General features: G+C 39.0%; 2 protein-coding genes across 15 annotated transcripts in view; one reads left to right on the top strand and one right to left on the bottom strand.

Moving 5' to 3' along the window:
* Window positions 1–78: 78 nt before the first annotated feature.
* On the top strand, window positions 79–9715 carry LOC307047222 (uncharacterized protein). 12 transcript variants are annotated; one of them, XM_079694043.1, is made up of 16 exons: window positions 79–1763; window positions 2346–2651; window positions 2830–2950; window positions 3331–3405; window positions 3705–4090; window positions 4317–4413; window positions 4621–4847; window positions 4972–5073; window positions 5238–5331; window positions 5427–6686; window positions 6910–7001; window positions 7241–7333; window positions 7475–7576; window positions 7672–7841; window positions 8016–8192; window positions 8558–9715. In XM_079694043.1, the coding sequence occupies exons 2-8, from the start codon at window positions 2553–2555 to the stop codon at window positions 5032–5034; spliced, it is 1068 nt and encodes a 355-aa protein (XP_079550169.1). In that variant the 5' UTR covers window positions 79–1763; window positions 2346–2552; the 3' UTR covers window positions 5035–5073; window positions 5238–5331; window positions 5427–6686; window positions 6910–7001; window positions 7241–7333; window positions 7475–7576; window positions 7672–7841; window positions 8016–8192; window positions 8558–9715. The 12 variants fall into 12 exon arrangements, with proteins under 12 accessions (XP_079550169.1, XP_079550171.1, XP_079550170.1 ...); XM_079694045.1 differs by having other exon boundaries at window positions 79–2651; window positions 5427–5536; window positions 6632–6686; XM_079694044.1 differs by having other exon boundaries at window positions 79–2651; window positions 5427–5536; window positions 5809–6686.
* A 2799-nt stretch (window positions 9716–12514) lies between these two features.
* Window positions 12515–14746, bottom strand: part of LOC307047223 (uncharacterized protein) — a 29582-nt gene continuing 27350 nt past the window's right edge. For all 3 annotated transcript variants that reach the window (XM_079694051.1, XM_079694052.1, XM_079694053.1), the window contains exons 5-6: window positions 14577–14619; window positions 12515–13339 (exon numbers count right to left, since the gene is read on the bottom strand). In XM_079694051.1, the coding sequence (XP_079550177.1) occupies window positions 13266–13339; window positions 14577–14619 (117 nt within the window). In that variant the 3' untranslated portion in view covers window positions 12515–13265. The remainder of the gene's footprint in view (window positions 13340–14576; window positions 14620–14746) is intronic.

Below are 14746 nucleotides of genomic sequence, written 5' to 3'. Positions count from 1 at the left end.
CATATAACCACCCTATCTGGTCTGACCTCTTCAACCCACTGCAATCCTATTATTACAGCAAGCATTTCTGCTGTATACACTGATAATTGATCAGATGTTCTTTTTAAAATAGATATTTTAAAGGCTGGGATGTATATGCCAACTCCAACACGCTCTTCCTTGTTCTTAGAGCCATCTGTATAAATTTGTAGGTAATTGTAGTACTTTTCGTTCATATACATACTTGTTTTAATTCCCACTTCATTTATTTGCCACTCTTTTTTCCTTTCTACAATACTCATATCTATTTTAGCTCTGGGAACAGCCATGGGGGAACACTGTTAAATGGGGTTGCTTTGGCAAACGTGATATTTTCCACTCCATATGCCCTCGTTCTTTCCTTACTCGTCCAGCCAAACCCACGTCCCTGGAATTTTGCATATTCCCAGCAATCCTGTAATATTCTGTTTGGAATATTTTCTTCTCCACTACCTTGTAGTCTGACCCAGAATGACAGAGCAAGTTTCTCTCTTCTGATCTCCAGAGGTGTCTCTCCTGCTTCTATCAGAACTGCATTAATAGTGGATGACTTTATTGCTCCAATACACAGCCGCAATGCTTTATATTGTATTCTATCAATTTTTAAAAGCGATGTTTTTGCTGCTGCTCCATATACTATACAACCATAGTCTATTGTGGACCTAATAATTGATCTGTAAATGTCTATTAATGCTTGTTTATCTGCGCCCCAGTTGCATCCAGCTACAGCTCGCAATAAATTGAATACTTTTTTGCATTTTGTTTCCACTTGATTAATATGCATTTTCCATGTGTATTTGCTATCAAACCACAGTCCTAGGTATTTGAACTCATTCACCTTTGTCATTGGATGCTTATATAGTGTTAGCTGTTGGCCATCAATCTTGCGTTTGTTTGTAAATACCATGTAGCATGACTTGCTTTCTGACATTTTGAATCCCCAGTTATATGACCACCTCTCCACTTTTTGTAATCCAAATAGCCCCATCATCTGCGTACAGAGCCGATTGCATGCATGTGTCTAAGCATGTAAATATATCATTAATCATGATGTTAAATAATATTGGACTGACTGCACTCCCTTGGGGAATACCATTTTCTATTTCAAAATAGTTGGAAATATCTGCTCCAACCAACCTGATCTCACCGGAATGCGTGACTCCTCCACGACTCCTTAACACCGCATTGCGTGGTGGAGTCACGGAATCTTTTATATTTGCGTGTCGGCACCACGCAAACAACCCCAATGTAAAGTGAATGAGGCTCCTTTGTCGTGGTGCACACACGCATTTCTACAACGTCCTGCAGTGAGCTTTTTATTCTATAAAACATTTTTAAAATCTACTTTATAGCTTGTAGTAACTCACGGGAGGCTTCTTTTATTTTATTTGTATTCATAATAATTTTTATTTTTCGTCAGAATGTATTATGGTGCATTATTTACCAATGTTTGTTCTCAAAAAACGGTGCATTTTTATTAAATTAGTTATTTTTTAAGGAAGGCCAGAGCTTCACCTGTGTCAAATAGATTGTTCCCTTTAGTTTACGTTATTTAAAAGACAATTACATTCATATTTGATCATTAATAGTAATAATAATCTTTTTTTTTATAACAACGATAAACCAGAAGAAGCTGCCGTCGTTACCACGGCAACGTTATGTCGCGCCTGACGGCAGTGACGTAGCCACGTGACGTTGCCCACGATCACGTCACTTTCATTCATTTCATCTCACAACGGACTACAGTAAGTATCTAAAATCAAGGGGAGTTTATTTCTTTAAAACACGAAATGATATTGCTTTTATTTATTCCACTGTAGCACAGTCTCTATAGCGTTTCATTCCTGGATATTATGTTGAGTTTTATAGTGTGTTTAGCTTTTACAATAGGGTACGCGCAAGCTAGCGGCCACGTTCAGCTAGCCTCCGGCTTTCCGGTCAAAGTTTGTAGCTGGATAGGATTTATAGTTTATACAGCTAAATAACATTAGCTGTCCCCGGCACAGTTGGATAGTGGAGGTGCCTGCTAGAAAAATATGTTTAAATGCTTGTATTTGCCCATGTGTTGTAAAGACAGTGTTCAACACAGAGTTGTAATAGTGGAATCGGCGATGGAGTGGAACAAAAATGTGCACCTGGAGTTTTTCCAGAGGATTTGACTGGCCAGTGGGGACATTGGGATTGTTACATTGTAGAATTAAAATATATAGTACAAGATATAAGATATATAAATTATACTAAATTATTATTGCATAATAGACTAATGCACAGATGTTACTGTTATTCTAAATAATCCTAATCATGTTTTTATTTTTCCTGTTTTACAGCTTCTTTACAACTCGATATCACCAACACACACATATCCACACTCACACACACATATAAAACCAACGGCACTTTTAAGAGCCACTCTCTCTCTCACTGTCTCTCTTTCTATCACTCTCTCACTTTCTCTTTCAATCACTCTCTCACCTTCTCTTTTTCAATAGATCTCTCACTTTCTCTTTTAATCACTCACTCTCTCTTTGTATGCCATGTCCCTCAACCCTGAAGTGAGGGTCTTTGAGGATCCCAATGAGGCCAGGATGTACATGGCTGCATTGATTAGCGAGGCTCTTGTCCATGAGGCCAGGGTGAGGCTTTTCATGATAAGCAAATACCCAAGTCTGTAATATTGCTTTTTATTGATGTAATGTAAAGGGTCTGTTAGACCTTTTTATACAACCGTTAAATAATTGCTCAAATATAAGTGCTGCTGTCTTATGTTGTATTACAACTTTGTTGTTGATCTCAACCTCTGAAAAGATATAGGCTACTGAAACCCCTGCCATCCCTCCGAAAAAGAAAAGAAAAAGCAGGAAAAGACCCCTTTCTAATCCAGTGGTCACACACAGATGTGAGAGACAACGGGAAACTCAACGCTCCGCATCAGGTTTGTTCTTTACTATATCATGATTTCTAAATCTAAGAATAAAGATAATTCATAACAAAGTTATTTTGGTGTACACAGTATGAAATTATGTAATGTAAAGATACCTCTTGACAAATCTGTTGCAATGTTTAAAACATTTTCAAATTAAATCAAGATATTGTAAGAGCCTGTGACTGATAATCCTTGCTTGTGTTGTATTTTTGAACATGTGTACCTCGATTTGGATAAAAGTATGCCAAATGTAAATTGTCATTGTGATGCTGTGGTAATATGTTCTTAGTTTCATTACCTGCAGTCCTTACAGAGCATTTTCATATTACAATTAATTGGTGTAATTTTAGATTGATTGAAGGGTTAAGCAAAAATGACTGTCTCTGCAGCTTCACAAGCCAGAAGAGACGATCCTGTGCCTGAGGAAGGCCTTCAGCTAGAACATCAAGAGTTTGGTAGTCTTGGTGAGTATATTGATTATAACAGCAGTGGACTGGCACTAAAGTTTTTCCCAATTTTTCCATTTTTATACTCATCCAGTTAATCATAATAAAGTATTGAGTGTTGACTGTTTCATGACAAGTGAATGCATATTTGGTATAAGTATCACTTGCTAATATTGCTTTGGATGCATATAATGATTCATAGCATGTTGCTATTATTAGTCGGCATATATTTTTCCAACTCAAAAGTGTTTCAGTATACTACCTTAATATCCATCATACCAGTTTTAGGGTGTCTTAACAGCTGTTTTATTTTTTAGAAACACATCTCCAAGAGTTAAGAGACACCCTAACTGCAGTCCAGGTTCTGGAGGCAACAGACGGAACGGTTTCTGCTTGTGCACAAAGGCAGCTTCTCGCAGATGTGAGAATGAAAACTGCTAGGCCAATGCTTTTTAATGCAAAACTCTCAGCTGAGAGAATAGCCATTCAGAAGTGCCACAGATGCTGTGCAGAAGAAGCGGCTATTAGGTGCCTGGACTGTGTTCCACTGGACATGGAGTTCCTCTGTGCAACCTGTGACATGGAGGCCCACAAGAGGAATATCTTGCATGACAGAGAGGCTGTGTTCAATGGATTTCTGGAGCCCATTCCCCTACAACTGCTGTGGTGGATGAAAATGGCCAGCCTCAGTTTTGTGAACAAAGTATGTAAAGATTAACATTACATTACAATGTCCCATTATAGTGTAGTTCCCAAAATTAAGTGTGAATGGGAGGTGTATATAGCTGAATGAAAAAAGTATGATTGGTTTTGACTAGGGCTGCAAGATATGTGGAAATTATGCAAAATGTTATTGAATATCTTGATAATCTGGAGAATTCAGGAAAAACTGTAAATACACCCTTCCTAACTTATTTTCTATATTGCAGTATGTCAACTGCCTGTTCCTACTCCAAGGTCAATCTGTGAATGCTCGGCTGACGTCAGTTACTCCTTGGAAGCATATTTCTGTGGTCACCATCAACGGTATGTTGTTCTGAAAGCCCTTCTTTTTGTAAAAGTAGTATTGTAAGGCAGAGTTTTACCACTTTGTGCAACGCAAAGATTTTTATCACCTGGTCATTTTCAGACAACACCCAAATGTGTTGTACATCTATGTATAAAATACAATATGTTAAGGCAAACTCAGAGTTTGATTTCCGAAATACCTTTACTTTGTCCATTTGTTCACAGGACGATACAATGTCTGCTTTCCTCGGAAATCCTGTCCATCCTGCTCTGCAGAATGGACTCCTGAGGTTAAAGACCTGCTTTTGTATCGGAACTGGCCAGCTAGCACCAGCTGCCAGACGCTTTACAAATATGATGTGTTCACCTCATTCGAGCACATGACAGCACCAGCCATGTCCAGGCAGGCATTTCTGAAAATGTTGGAGCACAGATCTGTTCAAGCTGGACGGGTAAATCTGCCTGAATCACACGGAAACATACAAAAAACAATATCATATTACTTTACCATATCATTAATTGTTGGCATTGCTTTCAAAACAATTACTAATCCACTTTTTTAAAATCAATATACAGACAGGTAGTATCTGTGCTGATACATTTCAGCGAAGCTTCTTCGAGTTTTGCTGTCTGCTGTGATGGAAACCGCAAGCATTACCGCTTTTCCAAGTCAAAAGGGTAGGTATAGGTATTAATGAAAATGATAAAGGACACACCGCTAATACAAATAGTAGCCCTTGGGGTTGTGTTTGAGTCGCCATAACAGAAATTAAAACAAATCATAGTAATGTAGTGCTTTGTGATTTTTATTATTGACTTGTATGTTAACTTATCATGGACAGGACTGAGGAGTCGCCAATCTATGAGGGCTTGTTCCTGGCCAAGGACGAGGAAGTCACAACATTTGTTGACCTTGTCAGAGGCAACATGAAAAGTGTACGTTTTTTTTCTTATTATGATAGTTGCAGTTACACCTGTGGTGTTCTTTTTTATATATGTCAAAACTTGTGTGTAATAAACTGACTTTATAGGGAAATGACATTGCCGTCTGTGGTACTGCCAAATTCACCGCTGGCAGAGAGATGTCAAAAAAGTCTGGTGCCCAGATAGACGAGGAGGGCATTCAAGTGGCAGTTTGCAGGTATGTACTTGTAAGTGTGTCTGTGTGTGTATATGTGTTTGGTTCTTGAGTCTGGTATCATTATTTCAGTTTTAATAGCAATCCAAGTCTAAGTCTTTGTAAGAATTCGAAGCATTAAACACTTTTGATGGTGAAGCGGAATTGATCCCTCATTTGTAGCATCCAAGTGCTATTTTTTGTTATAGCCACCTAGATGACAGAGATGAGTGCTTAAGCCAGGCCTTGCTGTGTCAGTTTATTATTAACAACTAGATTTTCTTCTGATTAATCAGACATGGGTTTCTCTTACGAGGACTGAACCACTTCCGTGGAGAAATATATGCTTACTCAATGTTTCTCCAAAAAGAGATGTCGAAGAAGGCAAATGTTGACTTCTTCTGTATGGATGTAACATGCAGGTAATCCTCACTGTCATATTGCACATCCACAACAATGTTTAAAATGGCCTATGCCTCAGCAGTCATTTTAGATGATATTGATATTGTCACAAAATGCTGCTCCTGCTTCTTATGTACTGGCCATACCTTAACAAAATAGCCGGGGGATTACCAGAGCTTCCGCCGTTGACCGAAATGAGGCCATTTCTTAGCGTGATGCACGCTAAAGCCCATACAGCAAAATGTGAGGTACATAACACCTTTAATGCAAAGGATCTTTAAATGTTGTGCATGGCATGCCTTATTGGATATCAAACACTTCTAAAGAAATGCTACATAACACTACTTGCGCTGTGATGCAGGTGAGATGGGGTGGCAGAAGTCAGGACGGAGCAGGAAACACAGTGGGAGAGGAAGTAGAGCATTGGAGCATGGGATTATTGTAACTGTATGGATACAAGAAGTCTTAATAGAAAGCAGTGCAAATATGTATGTGTCATCTCAGTGACAAGCCTGTTGATTAGTTGAGAGCATATATTTTATGTCTGAGTTAAAATGAAAGATAGGCAGTTCATATGTTCAGCAACACTACATGGATGCATATTGTAGGAAGTCAGTCCACAAGTTTTCTCTTCAACCATCCAGTTCAAGATCTATGATGTTTAGGTGATATTGTTATGTAATGGTGACCGAACATTAATTGTAACTTTCATTATAGGTGAACAGCTTTCTCTCCAGGGCAGCTCTGGTCACAAAATACATGACAAAAGCAGGTTGGTATTAACACTACACACTGTGATAAGGCAGCCCTGATAAGTATTTTACAGAGAGTTCCCTCCTTAAACATTATTGGTGTATTACTTTACTGTAATTACCAGTTCAACAACCTTTCAATGATTGGGTTTAGTCATGTCTATCAGGTTTCTCACTCAGTATTGCCTTTTTGATGTGAATACTTACTTTTTTGTTTGTGGATATATTTTTTGTCTTTTTTAGGAAGAGTGAACATGCTCACTCAACAGGCCATGGGTTGGAACAGAAGGAAGAGGGACAACCTTCATCAAGTTTTAGCCCACAGATATGTCAAAGTAAGGGCAAATTAGTATTGTCTTCTCATCTGACATTACATATTTATGAAGGATGTCTGCAATGTAACCTCATGGCTATATACATTATGTTCTCCCTTATCCACACTTCCTCTTGCAAGTCAGATGGTATCATGGAATGTTTCAACTGTTCTTCTGAAGGTCTTGTACTGAAAACTGGTGTTCTTTGCATTATGGTGTTGCATGGTGCTTTTCGCTGACATTTTCTTTTTTTTGTAAAGATCACAGAGAGGGCAAAGGTGGAAGCTGCCAGCTTCAGCGACTTCAAAAAGGAGCACAACCTTGATCAGGAGACCATACAGCCGTGGTCACAGGTAAGACATACCACAGGTTTTCCATATATACATCTGTTAATTACTGTAAGTTTAGACACACAATATAAGTTGGCCATATGTTGAAACTGAGACTGTCACTGATTGTATCTCTTCTACAATTGTTTTTTTGCAACTATTTAGAGAGAGTCTACGCCCCAGGGTGTACTGAAGGACTGAGGGTGGATATTGAGAACATCACCGTCACTCTTTTGCGCAGGAAGCAAGATCTGTATCGTCAGCATGGTTTGTTGTCAAACGTAGTTATTGAAATTACACTTCAAAAACAACAAAAACATTCTGGCACCATGACACAGTTTTGTTTCCGTTTCACTTTGCAGACAGCAACCAGGCAAGGCAAAGGAAGAGGAAGAGAATGAGAGAGCTGAAGAAGAAGCTTCGCGAAAAAGTTGTGCAATACAACACCGGAGTGCAGGAAGAACAGATCGACGAGGAGTTGGCTTGCAGTCTGACAGAGGGCTACATCTTACCATGGGAGAGGCATGGAAATGTTAGGACAATTGCTAGTTTGGTTTTTGTTTTTTTTAGTCTATACCAAAATATGAAAGAACCAATGCTATCGCTACAAAGATTTGTGTCTCAGAAATGAAAATCATTCTGTAATAATATAATATATGAATAAATATTCCTTGTCCACTACTCCATTCCTTTCCTCAACCTAAAGGCAACACCTTCAGGTTGAAGAGGTCTGTCTTTGACCAGGTAATGCTGGTCAGACGTTTGGAGGAGGAGCAGAGCATCCTGGTGAAAGAAATGTCGCAGCACATCATGTTCCTTCTGAAGGAAGTGCCAGAAGTGGAAGCACTCAGAGGACAGACTTTGGAGGGCATCAAAACCAGCAGTATGTCTGAGATCTTAACATTTGAATATTTTCATCACCTCTTCAACACATTGCATGTCTTACATAAGTAAAACATATCTGTCACTGTGTCAGGCCGAAATGAAATAGTAAATTACTGAAACTATTCATTATCAAGATCATAATTGATTATTTTCTGTCTATTGACTATTTGTTAAGCACTATATCAAACATTAATCAACATATCCCATTTGGCACCCAATATATAGTAACATCCTTCAGTTTAAGATGGATTTACCTATTTTGTAGTGTTTTTACATATGCAGCATTGTACAATGCAAAGAGATTTGCAATTGTCATGGTTTGTTTACATTCAGCCCTTTTGCTGTGTGATTATTCCTCTACAGATGTCGGTGACCTGACAGAGGATGCTGCACATGGGCTCAAGAGTGTCCTCAGTCGGAGGTGGCACTTCCTCAAAAGCCAACACAAACAGGCTGTACATGCGTACAGCGGTGTAGCCGCTTTGGAATGCCATGATCTTCAATTACAGCAGGACATTGAGGAGTCGGATGACAATGACTACACTAGCCCTGAGTCTGAGGAAGAAGACCTGTAAAGGTTTCTGCCAAGCAACACAGAGGCACTTGAGAGCTCTTTCACAAGCGACGTGTCACGTCCACACGCTGGTGCACGCCATAATAATGACAAAACACATTTAAAACACACTTAAAGCCATACAAAATAAAGACAGAATGCAGCGGCTCGTCTGGTCTTCAACCTTCCAAAACATTCCCACACCACGCCGCTCCTCCGCTCCCTTCACTGGCTTCCGGTAACTGCCAGAATCCACTTCAAGACAATGGTACTTGCGTACCATGCTGCGAATGGATCTGGCCCTTCCTACATCCAGGACATGGTTAAACCGTACACCCCAGCACGTGCACTCCGCTCTGCATCGGCCAAACAGCACGCTGCACCCGCACTGCGAGGGGGACCCAAGTTCCCATCAGCTAAAACACGTGGGTTTGCTCTCCTGGCTCCAAAATGGTGGAATGAGCTCCCCATTGAAATCAGGACAGCAGAAAGCTTACACATCTTCCGGCGTAGACTGAAAACTCATCTCTTTAGACTCCACTTCGAGCGATAGAATTATTAACAAATAATTACTCACAAAGAATTACTAACAAAGAACTACTAACAAAGTACTAATAACAAAGCACTTATATACTAACAAAGGACTGGCTTATCTAAAGCCAGTTGAGTAGCACTTGAAATGTTTGGCTCTATGAAACCTGATGTACTTATATGATTCTGTTTTCTTCAAGTTTGTATCTTCCTGGTCGAATGCACTTATTGTAAGTCGCTTTGGATAAAAGCGTCAGCTAAATGCAATGTAATGTAATGTAACATTATAAAACACTATATATGAGAACGATATGAAATTATGCACTTGTTTCGTCTGAGTTCATAGTAATGTGAAAATGTGTTTATATTTTGTACTTTCATTTATTTAAAGCGCTTTGACTTGCTGATGTGTATGAAAATAAATTGCCTTGCCTTTATATTTAACTGCCTCTTATTACTCAAACAAATGCTATACAATGGTTGTTTTCTTGTCACTGCATTTTGTCATTCGTTGATTATGAACTATTAATGTGAATACATTGTAAATAGAGTCCATACAATAACATAATCCTTTATTAGTAACATGTGCATAATGCAGGGTAAATACCAACACATTCTCACTCCCAACTCGTACTTCTAATGTTGTATTATTTTCTAAACCACAGTGTTATTTACTCAACAATAAGACACAATTATCCTTGTGTTTATTTATTTGTTTGATTGTATAATGTCGGACATTTGGAGTCCGTCAGAACCGAGGGTCGGAGCAGCTCATAGAAGTTGCTTTAGAGAATTTTACACCCGGAAGTAAGTATTCTCTCCGCTCCGTGATTAGTCCTCAAGCTGTGATTGGATGTTGGAATGTGCCGAGGGTTACGCCCGTTACGCCGAGTGTCAAACAGCACTTTGAAATGGGATGGAACCACGGCAGACTATCCAAAACTGGACTCGGACGGGTCCCCCCTCCCCCACCCCGTCCCCAGAACTACACATGCTGGCTATTGTGTGTTTTGCAACATGTTCTATGGCACGTCTCTACTGGGAATTCTAGTTTTATAAGACGTTTTCGTATTTCCCATAATTAGAAGTCGCCACTATTAAACTGTCTACATCCCTGGAGGTTTAGGGCAGGGGCGGGGAACCTCCGGCCTCCGGGCCGTATACGGCCCGCGAGACCATTTGGTACGGCCCTCGAGGTAATTTATAAACACGCAAAAAAGAAAACAATTCAAGAAATCTAGACCGCAAAATAATTAAACAAGCGAGTGCCTGTTTTTCCTGGCCAAGGTCAGGGTCCTTGAACACAACACGAGCCTAACGTGTCATCACGTGGTATATGTCTCGTCTGACAGGGGTGTAGTTCTAACGGAGAGCACCAGAACGCGGCTCCGGGCCGGGACTTCACAAATCGCAATACCCATAAGGAGCTGTACACATGCCGCAGTTTCTGCGTGGCTGTGTCTTTAGTTGAAAGCCCAGTGGCGATCTGTTCATCTGTCATACTGGTCATACAGTCAATAACTTTGTTGTTATTAGCATCTGGTTAGCTAGCTATGCTAACGAATATAAGAAGCTTTTTCTCCAACCAGTGAGGTAAAGGCACATCTTTATATGATCAATATAGTTATAGAAAAATAAGAGAATAAAGTAAACAAGTATACAATACTAATATGACAGTAAAAAAAAGTTGTTATTAATAAACAAGAATACAGTTTAAAAGGGAAGTGATTTGTAAAATATCCATAAAGAAAAAAATCTGCTTACAGTTCTGTTTCATATGGGTGTTGAGAGATGCATCCATAGATCTCTTCATGTTGCTCTCAAAGTGCACCAGATTGATGCTTTTAACTTCAACATATAAAAACTCTTCCTGGTGGTGCATGCCCCTAAACCCCACTAGATGAGGTTAGATAGAGGTTTTTTTAGCTGAATACACGTTTGACCCTAATTGATGCAGTTAGTCACTTCTTTAATGTTTGTTCTTTCTGATGTAAAGTCAAGGTTGTAACTGTTTGCAATGAAGTTGTGGGGCGCTGAACTGTTCCTTTGATTCTTTTGATATATGATAGTAGTATAGCAGATAGCTTTTTTCTTATTCAAAAGAGGCCTTTAGACCATTAGTTTGTCTGTCTGTGTCTCCTATTAATATCTAAGCCTGACAAAGTATTGATATATTGCTTTCCTGCAATGTTAACTACTGTAGGCTATGTTTAAGCACTTATTTTAACTGATATTATACATATGTATTATACTGTCAGGTATTGAACATTCAATAAATAAAGAACACAGAATTATTCAATATAAAACACAGAATTTGTGTGATTATACCAAATGATTTACAAATAAACACCACTGCATATTTACAACTGTTACACATGCTGCTGTAACGAAAAAATGTCCAACTTGGGATCAATAAAGTATATCTTATCTTATGATGATCGATGGCTACTGCCATATTTGCTAAATGTGCCTCTCATTGGAACAAACCAACACATTCTCACTTATTAGTTTGTCTGTCTGTCTCTCCTATTAATATCTAATAATACAAATATTAAAATTCAATAACGTGCTTCAACCACTAGACTTGCTTTCTATCAGCTGTGCACCGTTATGGTGTAAATATCGCCTATCTACCAATTGGATCAAATATAAAAGTCAGCCGAATTAGTGTTGATACTGAAAGGAGAGGTGTGTGAAAAGAAATCTAAGATGTTGTTTAATTGCTGACATATTTATGATTCACGTCACGTTTTCAGTTTTGGGGGCAGTTCTTCCTGTTTGTCAAGAAGCCTTCTCATCAGGGTTCTATAAATACAGAACTACGGCAGATGTGTAATATTTAATGCAACCGAACCGTGTATTATATTGCCGTTATGTCATGACCTCCAAAGAGAAAAGCAAGCAAACTCGGAATAAAGTATCCTTTTATTTTTAAAAAACTTTTCCGCATTTCACAGGAAACAGGGAGTCCGGCTAACTAAAATGTCCGTGCGGAAACAGCCGGACTCCCATCGATCCGATTACACACATTCCCTCAAAACTCACCTTTTCACTCTTGCCTTCAACTCCTAATCAACTAACCCCTTGCCTTTTTTCCACTTAGCTTAGCACTTTCTACTTTTGTTGTTATATTTGTTTTACTTGCTTGTGAGCGCTTTGAGGACCAGGAAAAGCGCTTTATAAATGTAATCTATTATTAAATTAAAATAGCCTACAAACAGTGTATTCTCAAAGGATTGAAGCATTGGCTACTTATTTCTTGATGTTTTGTGCATTAAGCATTCTGTTATTAATGTTTTCAATAATGTACTATCATCTCAAGGACCCCTTGTGGGCTGCTTCTGTGTATTTCAATCAGGAGAGACTTCATTTTGTTTAAAGAACATTTATTGACACATGCCATACGATAAATGTTAAGTCTTTGGCGATTAGACCCCGATCCTGAAATGGTATATCTAAAGGGGGAAATGCAGCCGTGAGCATACTGTATAGGGAACCCCCCGGGGTCTAGACACTGGTGATGATGCTGAAGATCTGGATTTGATGAGGAGATGGGATGAAGAGGGGATGTGATGAGGTCTTTGGATTAGCTCTCCTGGCAGTGGATGTGATGAGAGGAGGTGGATGGGGGGGAGGCGGGCGGCAGCATGAACACCTGAAATAACAGCTGACTGCCATTTTAAAGTTTGGCTGTAGCACGGTGATTGGCTGCTGGAGAATGAGGTGAAATGTAATATGTTAAAGACAACGCCTGTGATGAGCTGATTATATGCAGCTGCGGAGTGAATGTATATATATATATACCCAGTCTTCCTGAATGAACTTGCGCTGAGCTTCATTTTACATCAATATGCAATTCACCTGTGAAATTAATTGCCAGTGGCCATAAAACAATGCATACAGGGATCCTTCAAGTCAAAAACAATGTAAGTCTGTTGCAGTTGTTAAACTGTTGCACTTTAATTACATACAAACACCAAAACATTTTTATTTGCATTGCATTGGGATTTGCATGGGGTGGGAATCAGGCTGCTTGCCAGGATGGAGGCCAGGAAATACCACTGAGAAAAAATTAAATAAAGGGAGGGTGAAGAAGAATTAGTGAGCAGTAATACACATTCAATCAATTTTCATTAGGCTACTGTAACATTTTTATACTGTTTTATAAACGTTTGAAGACAAGTGCAGTGTTGTATGAAGTATTTGGTATTCCAGTGTATGGATGCAGCGATTAAAGGTGGGGTATGTAAGTTTGAGAAACCGGCTCGAGTGCGCTAGGATTTGAAAACACACAGCAGGAAAAAATCTGCCACTTCCTTACAGAGCCCCTCCTCCAACACACACGAACACGCACATGACCAATGAGGGCACGAGATAAGTTTGTTCACAGATGGAAGGCTGACAGGCAGGTAGGCCATCCAGTTACTTTAGCCGGGCCGGCTCAGATGATTGGTCGTGCTTTTTACAGTACTACGCCTTCCACAGATGATATTTTTGTATGGATTTTTTGTCAAAGCACTTCAGATATTCATTGCTATCTGGATGTTAAGAGCATTCCATCTAATACAAAAAAAGTGTATCTCAAGCCGGTTTCTCAAACTTACCTACCCCACCTTTAACCAATGTCACTTTTAACAGTTCAGCTACACTGAGTGTTTTTGTTCTCACTCTCTAAACAACTACATTATGGTACGTTAAGGTTCCTTACAGCAACTGTTGCTCATTGACAAATATGGAAAACTGGTTAATCGAGTTTAATAAAGGTAAATAGGCTCAGCAGCTGAAAATGCCAAAATGTTGTGGAAAGATCCTATAAAACCTCGAATTATAAGTACACATTCATCCATCCTTAGTGTAATAATTGTAAAACCCTGACAAAGGTGATGTTTCCTCAGACTATTATCATAACATCAAAATGTAAAATCATTGCATCCCTAGAGCCTTACAGCAGAACACTTCAAGTGAATAACAACTCCTCCAACAGGCACATTGTATTCCAAGATAAGGGATCAAATAGCATTTGATAGATGCGTTTGTTACGTTACAATTTGATCTGCCCAATAATAGGGTACTGATATATTACCCTTTGTTGTAGTTTACGGTTTCACCACTTGATTGTCACTGTTGTTGATTTGCACATCTGTAGATTAATGAACTTGTGTATAGCTGGTGGTACAGACAGCAGAACTTTTTGCATTTTTCTTTAACAAATGCCACCTAAGATAATGGCGTGCCAACAATTACCACAAATGTTAACAGCACACATAGATGTAATTGTACAAAAGCAAATTAACCTACCAAATGGTGCAGGGCTCCGACTGGTAAAGGTGCTCCATTCCCCCTGTGGCAGGCAGACAAAGACATTGTATATCTGTATGTTATTTGAACGTTGTACTTTCACAAGTACTTATGATATATGTATTGTTCAAATAGCTTGCATATATTTAAAAAAATAGTCATGAAAAAAG

The sequence above is a fragment of the Notothenia rossii genome, assembly GCF_949606895.1.
Source record: "Notothenia rossii genome assembly, chromosome: 7".
Taxonomy (NCBI): Eukaryota; Metazoa; Chordata; class Actinopteri; order Perciformes; family Nototheniidae; genus Notothenia; species Notothenia rossii.
The sequence above is the reverse complement of the archived record's forward strand: the minus strand, read 5'-3'. Positions and strand labels throughout refer to the sequence as shown.

Bases quoted from the DNA above. Each gene is read 5' to 3' on its own strand.
- LOC307047222 (XM_079694043.1), top strand. From the start codon at position 2,553: ATGTCCCTCAACCCTGAAGTGAGGGTCTTTGAGGATCCCAATGAGGCC. The intron at 2,652-2,829 runs GTGAGGCTTTTC...GAAAAGATATAG, and splicing joins CTCTTGTCCATGAGGCCAGG to GCTACTGAAACCCCTGCCAT. The intron at 4,414-4,620 runs GTATGTTGTTCT...ATTTGTTCACAG, and splicing joins TTCTGTGGTCACCATCAACG to GACGATACAATGTCTGCTTT.